The sequence below is a fragment of the Sceloporus occidentalis genome, unplaced genomic scaffold (assembly GCF_023333645.1).
Source record: "Sceloporus occidentalis isolate IW3139 unplaced genomic scaffold, rSceOcc1.0.p SCAF_3, whole genome shotgun sequence".
In the NCBI taxonomy this organism is placed as follows: Eukaryota; Metazoa; Chordata; class Lepidosauria; order Squamata; family Phrynosomatidae; genus Sceloporus; species Sceloporus occidentalis.
This window is the reverse complement of record NW_028316983.1, coordinates 201,632,648-201,645,548: the sequence shown is the minus strand read 5'-3', so window position 1 is coordinate 201,645,548 and position 12,901 is coordinate 201,632,648. Positions and strand designations below refer to the sequence as shown.

Below are 12,901 nucleotides of genomic sequence, written 5' to 3'. Positions count from 1 at the left end.
TATTTTCTTTCAGGAGGTTCTAAAATTCCTGCTTAAAAATATGTTATGCAGCAGTCAACGTTCTGTTGGTTTTGTAGTGGAAAATTAATGTTTTGCTTCAAGCACTGCCCTTTATCTGATGTGAATTAAAGAAATTGATGAACATTACAGGCACAAAATGTACCTTCTGCAGCAGTGTGTTCTTGATGATTTCTGTTTGATAAATTAATATATTATGTGCTTTTACAACGAGTGTGATTTATTGCTGTTGTCTACCCAATAAAGAAATACAAAACGTTCTTTACAGGAACATTGACTTGAATGTACCAGTGGACTGTTGAGGAGTTCTTGTTGAGTGTTAAGATGATTTATATATCCAACTGAAGAGTTTTACAGAAAAGTATTACTGTATATTTTTTAAACAATCCGGTTTTCCTTATCCTTTGTGCAAAAATACCGAGCAACAGCTGCACGTCAGGACTTAAAATTAAGATTCTGATAATTGCTTGTGTTCATTTACTCTTGACTGTCAAATTATGGTTATATTCTTGCTTCTGGATACATGTGCAGTGGGCCCTTGGTATACACTGGAGTTTGGTTCAAGGACACACCCCTTCCCTATGGATACCAAAATCCATGGATGCTCAAGTCCCATTATGTACAATGGTATAGGAAAGTGGTGTCCCTTACATAAAATGGCCAAATAAAGGTTTGCTTTTTAGATTTTTAAAAATATATATTTTCAAACTAGTCGGTGGATATAGAGGGCTGCCTGTATTCTGAGTCTTCTGAAATCAGTGTGAGGAATGCATTTGTAATTGGTTATAGGCTGGAATGCTTGACTAACCATACATTATTATTATTATTGTTATTATTATGCTTTATTTATAAAGCATTGTAAATTTACACAGTGCTATACATACAATCAATTAAAATAGATACAGTAAACCTGCCTATGGTGTACATTCTATGAAAATAATTAAACATAATACATACTAATGCATCTTAACATTCAAAAAATAAAATATGGCAGTCAATGAATTAAAATAACATTGGATAACAATCATGTAATGTCTGGAAATGCTTCCTTGAACAGTATTGTCTTTAACTCAGTTCTGTAGCTGGTTAAAGAGGTGATGAACTATGCTCATGGGGAGGAAGGTTCCAGCAGTGAGGGGCAGCAAGTGAAAAGGGGTGAATCCGGGATGGAGCAGTGAAAATTGTTGGCTCAGCATTTGACCATAAAGACTTAGCATTTGATCATTCATTATAAGAAGAATGGGTTATGTTGTGTTCCCATCAATTGTGGTAATTTTGTTTGACTGTGATATATATTAAATCCTTATTATCTAATAGATATGAGAAAAGAAAGTAAAATTGGAAATATATAACGATGCACAAAATTGAGTCAATGGGCTGGTACAGATGGTCCTAAAGGATGGCTTGATACCACCCCTTTGATTGCTGGATTGGGGCCACGGCAACCACATCCAGCTTTTTCCCAGCCCAAAAAGAAATGGCAAAATACCACTCCTTTTGGGGGCAGAAAAAGGGTGCCTTTTCTGCTGCAGTGGCGGCTTTTTCATGCTCTAGCGGTGTGTAAACACCACACCACAATGATGCCCGCCATCTGGTTGGGTGGTTGGCATGACGCCAGCTTCAGGGCAGCATTGGGGTATGTGTCATCTGAAGGCCATGCCACCCTAAAGCCAGCTGAAGCTGCCAGTCTATTTTGCCCCAATGTTATAGACCAGGAGTTGCAGGACTGAACCTAGAAGAAGAGTCTGTTGAGGCTGAAGAATGGACCCAGGCAAGTCTTCCAGACAGGGAACAGCCTGCAGCCCTCCCTATTGCAGAGCAGCATCAGTCAGCTCTTCCTACTGAAGAGCCTCAGCCAGCTCTCCTGCTGAAGTGCAGCCTCAGCCAATAGGACAAAGGCATGACTCACCTGCTGATGAGGCAGAGAACACAGCTGGGATCTTAAGTCCACAATCAAGGAGGAGGGACAAAAGGGTATGACAAAGATGGTCAGCCAGGCTGCGGGTAACAGGGGAAGCTCTGATTAGGACCAGCTGGTGTCAGGCCATTTAAGAGCTGGGTCTGCCTTAGGCTAATGCGGGAAGCAACTTGTCCATTTCCTGGCCTGCATTCCTATCCCTGATGCCTGTTTTCAGACTCCTGCACTTCAGACTTCCTGGCTTTGACCCTTGGGTTGCATTAACCTTGATTCTTGTTGCCTCCCTCAATTGGGACTGCTTTGACAAATGCTTTTCTCCTAACGGACTCCCACAGGTTAGGACACTTTCTAGCTACTGATAATTTACTGCATCTGCCTGCACTATCGGTTTATGATTCCCTCCCACCCAGCCTATGTAGGTGTTTGGTGAATCAGGAGAGTCAAATTCTAACAACACAGTATCAAGGTAGTAGCAGAAAATTCAAGAAGGTCATTTGGATGTATCCTGAAAGGAAAGGTGGGGTTGTACATCATGCATCCTGCTTCATGCACAGAGTATATGCACTTATTTTACAGTCCTACTGAAGACCATAGCTCATACTGTAGAAGCTGTTGTGTAGTTGTTACAGTGTCTATAAATTCATTCATATTACTGCACTTAGATATATGCTGAAATAGAAAGCAAATGATTGAATCCCCTTTAGGATATAATGCCTTGTCATATCTTTAAAATGTAGGCAGAGATTGACACAAATGCCTTTTAAGATTGAGGCAGAGCAGAAATAGCTTGACCCTGCCTAGGCCTAGAGGAAGTTGAACAGCTATTCCTCCATCTTAACTGCTATCATCCTGGCCTTGGAGGTACAGAAGAAGTAGCAAGCACAGCTCCAGTATGCCTAGGCCCAGAGGAAGATTAAAGGCCCTCCCTCCATTCTAACTGCTATAACCCTGGCCTTGGAGGGAAAAAGAACTGACTGTATCTGTTGGACTTGATACCCTTATCCACTGCCAGTCCCTTCTCCTTTTTTGTCATGCCTTTTTTTATTGTAAGCCTGAGGGCAGGGAACTGTGAAATTAATGTGTAAGCTTTTGCGACTGCTGTAAATACTCTAAAAAATAAATAAACAAACAAACAAATAAGATTAATTTTCCTTCTGTGATTTTATTACTGCAATCAGAAAGGGTTTTTTTTAGGGTAGTTTGTTTCTTGCCACTCGATAATCTGGATTGTAAAACCTGAGTACAATTTGTTTATATAGTGGTAAGTGAAGTTAATATGGAATGATTTCTATCACCCTATCCTTAACTATTTGAAAAAGAAATGTTGCCAGTTAAGTATATACAGTATTTGTGCCCAATAAGTCAAAACATCTGAGCAAGATATAAAGGTGCCATTTACTAAAAGAAGTAATTCCACTGACACAAGGTACTGAATCTCTAAACCCCACCAGTTCCCCCATTACCACCATTCCCAGCCTTAATCCCATATCAGTCATATAGTCCTCAATTTTCAGCTGCAGATTTCTGACTGCATATGGGGCTGCAACAGGGAGGAGAGTAGAACAACAATCCTGTAGTGCTTTGGAGTATCAAACAAACAAAACCAAATTGACAGTCTTAATGCACCACAGAAAATTAGTCATGTGATTAGCTCTCTTCCTTATTACACTGCCTATGAGTGACAAATTCTCATTTCATTAATAAAAATGTGCTTGCAATTTTCTGGATCCAACCTTCCATTCTGAAATAATGTGACAGAAAAAACAATTGAGCTAATCACATCACTGATTTACTGGGGTGAGTTAAGATTGTCCATTTGATTTTGTTTGTTTGATACTCCAAAGCACTCCTACAGGATTGTTGTTCTACTCTTTATCATACAGAAAAATTAAGAGTTCAGAATGGCTTCGTCAGAAGGAACGGGACTTTATATTGTTTGTTTTATCCACATAGTTAAGCATTGATGAATTTTGTATGAAAAAAAAATCCCAAACTCTGAACCATCTCACTGTGTCCAAATTTTCGAAGGGAAAAGTCCTGTTGGTCAAAATACTCCTTTTTAATCAAGAATGAGAAAACGTGTGAAAATTCTTTACATTCCTACTACATACCATTAGATCCTTTCACAGCATAATTCAGTGACAACAAAACAATTTTTTTATTGAAGAGCAGAGAACTGAAGAACAAAGAACTGATAGCACAGCATATTGTGAAAATTTGATGGTGATGAAGATCCAAACCAATTTTCTGTAGAAATTTTCATCATTTGTCTTACTGACACCCAACATATTTCAGATGGTTCATTGTTATTTAGAAAATTATTACTCTGCTTCTGTTGGTCATTTACCATCTGCCTAATTAACATCAGCAGCCAGCAGAAAATGGAAAACAGAACAATCAAATTATCATTTAGGTGAATGGCTTTGCATTAATTTGTATGTAAAAATAATAATACATGGTTCATTCTAGGATTGTAATCTGGAAAGTGTTTACAAGTACATAACCTGATGCAGCTGAATAACACATGCATTGAAGCCGTACTCTACAAATGGTCCTCCTTTTAAGAGTGTGATACACAAATGTAAATTCTATGTGTCTGGGATCAGGCTGTATCCACCTATTGAACCTACATGCATTGGTCTTGTTATTTGACTGGAAAATACAATGACTGCTGGTGCACACAGGCTGCAGATGCCGTGAATGGTGTTACCTCGGTTTGTTAGCAGTCCCTCGATAGATAGTGTTGTTAATACTGTTCACCTTCTCCATTCAAATGGTAATAGGCACTGCTTGACTTGGGTTGGAACAGAACTTGGAAAGGCTCCCTTTTTGTGTCCTGAAATTCCCAAAATCCTCTAGCCAAACATGGACTTAGGCCACATTAACTGGGGGATTCTTGGAGTTGTAATATAACAATGGAATTCTCTTCAAGTTAGGGTGGCACACATAATTGAAATTTGTGCCTGTTGACTTGAGTAGACTTGAAATAGGACTCCCTGTATATTCTATACAGTGCATTCTCTTTTTGGGTTAATTTGCTGCTTGTAGTCTAGTAGAATGGATATGTTATGTTTTCTTCTGTACACCTTAAAGCAGGGGTAGGCAACCTTTTTGGGCCGGGGGCCAGGTTGCTGTCCCTCAGGTGACTGGGGGGCCGAAGCCGGGGGTGGAGCTTCCACCCTCTGGGGGCGGGGCCTCATGCTGGGGGTGGAGCTTCCACCCTCCGGGGCAGGGCCGCATGTCGGGGGTGGAGCTTCCACCCTCCGGGGGTGGAGCTTCCACCCTCCGGGGCGGGGCCACATGCCGGGGGTGGAGTTTCTCCCTCCGGGGGCCAGGCCTCCCCATCTTTGCAGGCCCCTGACGGGGCCCCAGGCCCTGTCAGAGGCCGGCAAAAAAGCCTCTTGGAGGACCCCAGTGACGGCACCGGGCCTCCTGGAGGCCCGCTGCCGCCGCTGGAGCCCTGTTGGAGGGCGCCACTAACGGCAGCGGGCCTCCAGGAGGCCCGCTGCTGCTGCCGGAGCCCTCGAACAGGGCTGCGACGACAGCATTGGGCCTTCCAGGGGCCCGCTGCCACTGCCGGAGCCCTGTTGGAGGGCGCCAGCGACGGCATCGGGCCTCCAGGAGGCCCGATGCAGCCGTCGGAACCCTATTTGAGGGCTCCCTCAGCCGCATCAGGCCTCCTGGAGGCCGAGGTCGCGTGCGACTTCGCCTCTGGGCGCCGCCATTTTGGGCGAAAAAATGGCGGCGCCCAGCGTGGCTTTTTGCCCCTATGGGCGCCGTTATTTTTTTGTGCAGCGGCAGCGGCAGAAGCAACCGCCCCCGGGGACCGCAACAAAGGCCTCCGGGGGGGGCGGATCCGGCCCGTGGGCCGGAGGTTGCCAACCCCTGCCTTAAAGCAACCCTCAAGAACAAGATTTCTTTCCCGTCCTTCTGTTATTTTTACCATTGAGTAGCAGAGAGTCTTACAAGGTCTTTCTGATCTAATATTAGTTTTATAAATTGCATTCCTCATTCCTTGTTCCCATGAAAAGGGTATTCAACCCGGTGAAAACGCTTAGAAAATTCTAACGGGGCCCTTGAATTCAGTTGCTGGGGTGGATGGAATTTCTGTCTAATGGAAGCTGTGAAAATATCAAAGGTTTTATGCCTTTGAGGCAATTCTTATTCCATACATAGTTGTGCAATTGCTTTATTACAGTGTATGAGGGTTTAAAATGATCTTCCATCTGCAAATCAAAAACTACTGCTTAATGCTATCTATAGAGTTAGAAAACAGGTCATGGTCATTTTATGTTATGTTCTTACTGCGTTTTTATTTATTGATTTGTTCTTATTCTACCGTCTCTAAAGACTCAGCTAGAGAATATTTTAATTGAAACTGCTTTTCATCTTTCCACAGTCTTTTCCTGGTCCAAGTCTTGAGAGTGAAGATTTTAACATACCTCCGATCACTCCACCTTCACTACCTGACCACTCACTTGTGCATTTGAATGATACAGAAACTGGTTATCCTTCACTTTGTCATCCTATCAGCCATAATGGCCTACTCCCATTCCATCCACAAAACATGGACCTACCTGAAATCACAGTCTCGAATATGCTTGGCCAAGATGGAACACTGCTTTCAAATTCACTTTCTGTGGTAAGCTTTTTATCATGTATGTGTATGTATTTAGAGACATACATCTAGTATTTGACTATATTTGGGATTTTTTCTTTATTTACCTAAATAGCATTTTTTAAAAAATATATATGGCAAAGTCTGATGTTGAGTAGTTTAGTGTCAGATGATCTGTCCTTAAAGAGGGATTGGATGAAGCAAACCAGACTACTCTCCCTCTCCTCCTAATTTGAATTTATTTTTGAGACTACTTCTGCTAGATCATGAAGCAATCGGTTCAGGTGTGTATTGAGTTAAAAATAACAACAGCAGAATCTTGGAGGTATGTTAACAAAAAAGTAGCTTCACTTAGCAGAGTCTTAAAACTGAAGCAAAAACAGTACAAATGGCTTAGTACAAAAAGGCAAAATTAAAGCATAGCATAGCATCTAGTATAGCAGCATGTCAGTTCAACATTACAAGTCATGCATCATGTAACCTCGTGGAGAGCAAAGCCAGCCAGTTTGGAGAGCATACAATTCCCTGTATGCTCCAGGAACATAGCTCTGAGAAACCGAGGAGACCTGCAAAGCAGTTATAGTCTGCAGATTAGCTATGATAGCGACCTGGCCTAATTGGCCAATTGCTCTCTCATTTACTAATTGCAGGCTTACCTTGTTCTGGTTACACCTGCCATTTGCTACACCCTCATCCAGTCACAACTTACTGTGCTGACATGCACTTCCTGACACAATCATGCAGTTGATATTCATGAGCTTCATGGAAAGGTCCAAATTTCACATTTCCTTCTATCCGGCAGGCAAGAGGCCTCAGTGAGGTCTCTGTACAACTCCCCGTTTCATTCTATCATAAAAGTCACTGGAAGAAGGAACCCTGAGATACACAGTTTGCAAAGCATAGGGAAACGCCAAAGAGTTCTTTCCCAGACTGCTCAAAAAGGGAGAATAAAGAGCAGAACTTTTAAAGGCAAATGCCCTTGTTTCATAATAAAGCCACAAATTATGAGCTTTTCTCTTCCAGGAGGTTTTTAATATGCAATTGCACCCAGGGAGGCTTCAAATTGGGGTTATCTACATTTGTATATTTTTGATGGTTTTATATTTCTTACTCATTATATTGATTTGATATAGTTTCCTTTGTGAGTTGTCTTGGGTCCAATTTAGAAGAAAGATGGCATATAAATAAATAGCTGAAAATATTTGTATCCTTCCAGATACAGGCTAGTTTGAATTATGATGATGTTACTAGCTTAGATGAAAACCTACATTCATGTGCAAAGCAAGTTTCTTCAGATGTCTAGGGTCTCAAGTGACCACCTCATCTCCACTTTTCATAGAAGAAAACAGCAGTTCTCATTTGCACCCACAGGAAGCAGGTTGCCGCTAGTACTTCTTTTTCTTCCTTTTTAATCCTGAACGTTCTGTTCATTTAAGTGCATTTTACACTGTTGGAAAATCTTTGAGGATCAGATGGTCCATTGTATTTTGTATTCATCTTGGGGATCACACGCTTGACCACAGACATTTCTGTTCTACTGGGATGAAAGATTATTGAATTCTAGGAACTACTTCAACCTGCATAGATTTCAGGTTCAGGATAAAATAAATTATCGTAGCCTTACATAAAAAAAGTAATCCAAAAGATGCCAAGGGTCTGAACAAGCTTTGCAAAATTATCTAAAGAAGGTAATAGTAGCATTTGACATTTCAATAAAGTGCTCCAGTGGTGCTTCATGGACTTGACCTCTTCTGTACTGAGGTTAGAGTTTGGAAGCTGAGCATTCCCTTAAGTACTGAAGTTTCATATCTTCCTCTTACAAAGAAATAGCAACAATAGAACTTTGAGTGCTTGTAGATTGTCAAACTGAGTAACTGGAACAAGGTAAAGTACATGAAGGCCAAGTGGTGTAACTAGTCAAGCTTCTTTGGCGATCTTAATGTATAATGGAGAGAGAGAGAAACTCATTACTTGAGGTTAGAGGAGGAATAGCACTGAAAACAGTACTTGAGATATATATGAAGTATGATGGTCTTTTTTCATCCCTTCACTATATAGTTCAGCTTTACTAAGAGTGGTAACAATGTTATTCATTAGTTTTATTCTGGAGGGTCAAGTTTCTGAGTGTGGATATTTGTTGTCTGGAAGTATGTATTTCTTTCATGTTGAAATTGATTTAAAATCTTAGTGAATGATTTTTGGATGAAATATAAATTTATTTGAAAATATCAGCTGGTACATTTGTCTATTTTGCAGTGCTGGAAATATAATTCAGATCTTCTTATTTTCACACACAAAATATAACCATATTAGCATCCAATGACTGAAGATCTGGATGATGCATGTAACTTGGGCAGTTGTGGCTATATGCTATATATACATTTTTTCTTCTTCGTCCCTACAGCCCCTCCCAACACCTCCTCTAGTTTCTTCCTATTTGGGGACAGAAAAGAAAGTTTAGTCCATCCAACCCAAACTACCCTCTCTATAATAATATGGTCTCCTTTGCCCTGATGTTTATGATGAGGCTTATGTGCTACAAACACAGTGGCGCACACTGATGTAATATATGGCAGATAGAAATTATAGTCTTCTCATTTATGGTACATACACACTGGTCATGTCCTTATTTTCCATAACCGTTATGTTGTGTGCATAGTAGCCAGTGTTCTGTTATCCAGAGAACATAGTGCTTGAGTCTTTTTAGGTCTACTGCTGCTCACGGTATCAGAATGAGCTGAGCTATGGATTTTAAAATGTTTAGTAAGAATGTACAGGATCCAAAGATTGGAAAAGTTAATTATTTGGATGACAGTTTCCTAAATCCCCATGTTGGCTGGGATATTGGAGAGCGGCAGTTCCAAAAAATAATTTCTTTTAGTTGTGGTGATCTTTGATAGCTTGCAAATAGTGAGTTACAAGTTAGGTACTTGACTGAAGAAAATTACTTCAGGGGAAGTACAAGGATGTAATGAAATCACATTATAGTAGCAATGTAACAAGATTGAAGTTACTTTATGATGTGGCATTTAATCACTGCAGTTTAGATTACCACAAGTAAAGTCATGGTCTCTAATTACTTTCAGAAATTATTTTTAAAGAGCATTTTTAGTAGCATTCTGAAAATTAACCTTTTGTTGTTAACTCATTGTGGTATTGAAAAAGTAACACATTATATTACTCTCTGTTATTTTTGAGGGGGGAAAGTTCTTGTGATTGGTAAGAGAATGGCATAGCAAATGAAAAATGACTGTCAAATACTGCAGAGGAAACAAATAATTTTAAAATGTAACTTTGAGTTCTGTTTTGAAAGTATTGTAGAATGTTTCTAATCAATTCATCCTTTCTTTAAGCTCATCAGAGCAATACATGTTGTTGTTTTGCAGGCTTGTGTATTTATACTACACAATTATATCAGTCTGTTAGCAGTTTATTTCACATTGTTTCATTCTACAGATCTGTAGTTTGGTGGGGTACTTAGCATTCTCTGTTAGCTGTCCCCTAAACTACAGCTGTAGGGAAACTGATCAGGGCTGGTGGTTGTCGTATGATTGCTGTAACTATTATTATGTTGTGTATCCACACTGCACAGTTAAAGCATGGTGACACCACTTTAACTGCCATGGCTCTAGCCTATAGTGTCATGGAATTTGTTGGGTGATTTGTTTGTTTGTTGTTTGAGGCACTTAGCAGTCTCTCCTAGAGCACTCTTATGCTGTTATTCAGGGGATGTGGACAAGAGCTCTCTAATGGACAGTGCCAAATCCCTCACCAAACATTCCCAGGATTCCATAGGATGGAGCAATGGCAGTTAAAATGCAAACACTCAGCATCTATTCGAAGTTATAAACTAGAATATCAGAGGGGCTTGCATCCTGGAGTGGACCAGTAGTGTTGATTTGCCCACTACTCTATGTTCTGTCTTAGGTGGCTTTACCTTCCAAACTAAGCTGCTGTAGTACCTCCAGATCCTCCTCCTCCTCTCTCTTTTTGTGTTCATGTAATACTACAGGAAAGGGAACTGCAAGTGAAGAAGCTTAAGCAAGGTCCTGTCCCATAAGCAACAATGCTAGCCTTGTATTTAAGCACCAACCTGGTAGTCATAAATGACCAGGAATTCTGTGCTGGCCAAGTATTAGTGGACTGGTAGAGGAGGAATGGAGTGCTTTATCCTTTCCCCACACTAGGCTAAGCTTTATTTTTAATGCAAGCTGTTATAGGGTAGGTGAGGATTATGTGCAAAGACCCTAGCCTTTGACTGTGAGGGAACAGAACAGCTGAACCTTTTTGGGAGATACAAAGAATAAGGGAAGTTCACAGCTTCTGAGACAGTATAGGAAGTATAGCCCTTATTTCTGCTGCTGGTCTCTTTCCGTGCCTGCCCCAAACATGCAGTAGAATGGCCTTAGTCCCTTTTTTATTCCTTTATCCTATCTAAAAGTAACCATCATTGCCCCAGCCACAGTCCAGAATTCATCACACATCACACCTTTTCTTTCTTTTGCTACAGTCTTGAGTTGCTTCTGTTTCAGAGCCACTGGTAGCTCATCAGTCCAAAGCAATTCAATACAGCACTTACTAGATTGTATTGAGATAAGGCAGCATTTACAGACAATGGCTGTTTGGCAAACGGTTTTTTTTTTTAAAGTAAGAAACCAAGATTACTTTTTTCCCTCTTTTTTCAGGAAAGAACATTTACGTTACTTTAAAGGTCTGTTATCTGTATCACAGTTAAAATAGAGCACATGTTCCTAAACATTATGGCATAGTTTGGAAAATACACAAGAAAAAGATAAGATGGATTTCTCTTTCTCTGAATGCTTTAAATTTTTAAATTGAGAAGCTTAAAGTGGAAAAAGAACTAAAAGACAGTAAAAGAGATGGATTTATTCCCAGAGTGCTTTTTTTAGTATTAGCAACAAAAGCTGAGATAATGTGCATTTATTATCTAAACTCCATATACCATATATTCAAAGCACCCTTTAAATTTTAAAGGCTACTGAGCAAGTGTTTTGAAAATGATCACATCAGTAGGTAAAATGCAGGACACATGAAATGAAAGCAGCAATGTTTCTATTAGGCCTGCAGGAAATGCAGCACATCAGTTCATTTAAATGCATTTATAACAGCATTTCAAATGCACTATTGTGGAAAAGATTGGTGGTACCTGGAATAATGCCACCTTCAAAGCTTAACAGAAAATATGATTATATACCATTCTTAGTATCGTTTCTGAAATATTTTTAAATTCTTGAATTATTTTGTATTTTACATAATACAGTCAAAATGCCAACAGAAAGAAATATGGATACAAAGGTTAGATAATGTTGCCAAATTGTTACTCAGATATGGAATAACAGAATAATTTCTTTTAAATAAAATTGATTTTATAAGAGGTTCATTTATTTGTTCAAAACTCAATAAAAATTATATGAAATACTTCCTCTTACTGACACAAATAAAGGCTCTTTAAAGAGCCCTGGTGGCGCAGTGATTAAATACCTTTATTGCAAACAGTAAGATTCTGAGTTCAATAGCCAGAGGCTCCAGCTCAACTCAGGCTTGCATCCTTACCAGGTTGCCAAAATGAGTACCCAGATTGTTGGGGGCAATTAGCTTACACTTTGTAAACCGCTTAGGGGGCACTTAAGTGCACTGATAAGCAGTAAAGAAATGTACTTGCTATTGCTACAGTTACTTAAAATCAGTTGTCTGAACACCCACCCTAATTTTTGTTTTCATATGAAAGTAAAATAAATATAGCAAAAGAAAACAGTAAAATAAAACACTTATCTCTTCTTTGATTTCTTGTCATGTAACATAAAACCATTTGCTGTTTGTAACTGTTGATTGTTAGTAAATTATGTGTAAAAAGTGTAAAAAGTCACAGTTGTACATAACTGCAAGAAATCAAAAGAAATCAGAAACCTTATGGAACCTTATGTACAAGAGAGTGAAAGGATATATTTGTGCCAACTTAGTTAATACTAGTTTGATACATTCTGTCATGGCTGTGCTCTGCAGAAACCTAGCATTTAAAGTTTGTGAAAGTACTTAAAATTCTGTGCTAGAAAGAACTCAGTGCTCAACCCTGAACCTACTGCACTAGAATCCTATAGCAGAGAAGTCAAAGTACCTCTAAAAACTACAAATCCCAAGAATCTGTAGGATGGAGCCATGACAATTAAAGCAATATTGGACTGCTGTAAGTGTTTGGTTCAGTAACACCCGTAGAAGTTTATCACACAGGACACTTACCCAAACATTGCTGAAGTGTTACCCAAATGTTTCAGAAGCACCAGAGGTGGGATCATCCATCACACTTCTGAAACGTAATAGAGGCTTTC

The 12,901-nt window shown here is 39.7% G+C and overlaps 1 protein-coding gene across 2 annotated transcripts in view; it reads left to right on the top strand.

Moving 5' to 3' along the window:
• TOX (thymocyte selection associated high mobility group box) overlaps positions 1–12,901 on the top strand; it is a 295,588-nt gene that overhangs the window by 178,230 nt on the left and 104,457 nt on the right. For both annotated transcript variants that reach the window (XM_089517363.1, XM_089517362.1), the window contains exon 3: positions 6,336–6,578. In XM_089517363.1, coding sequence (XP_089373489.1) covers positions 6,336–6,578 — 243 coding nt within the window. The remainder of the gene's footprint in view (positions 1–6,335; positions 6,579–12,901) is intronic.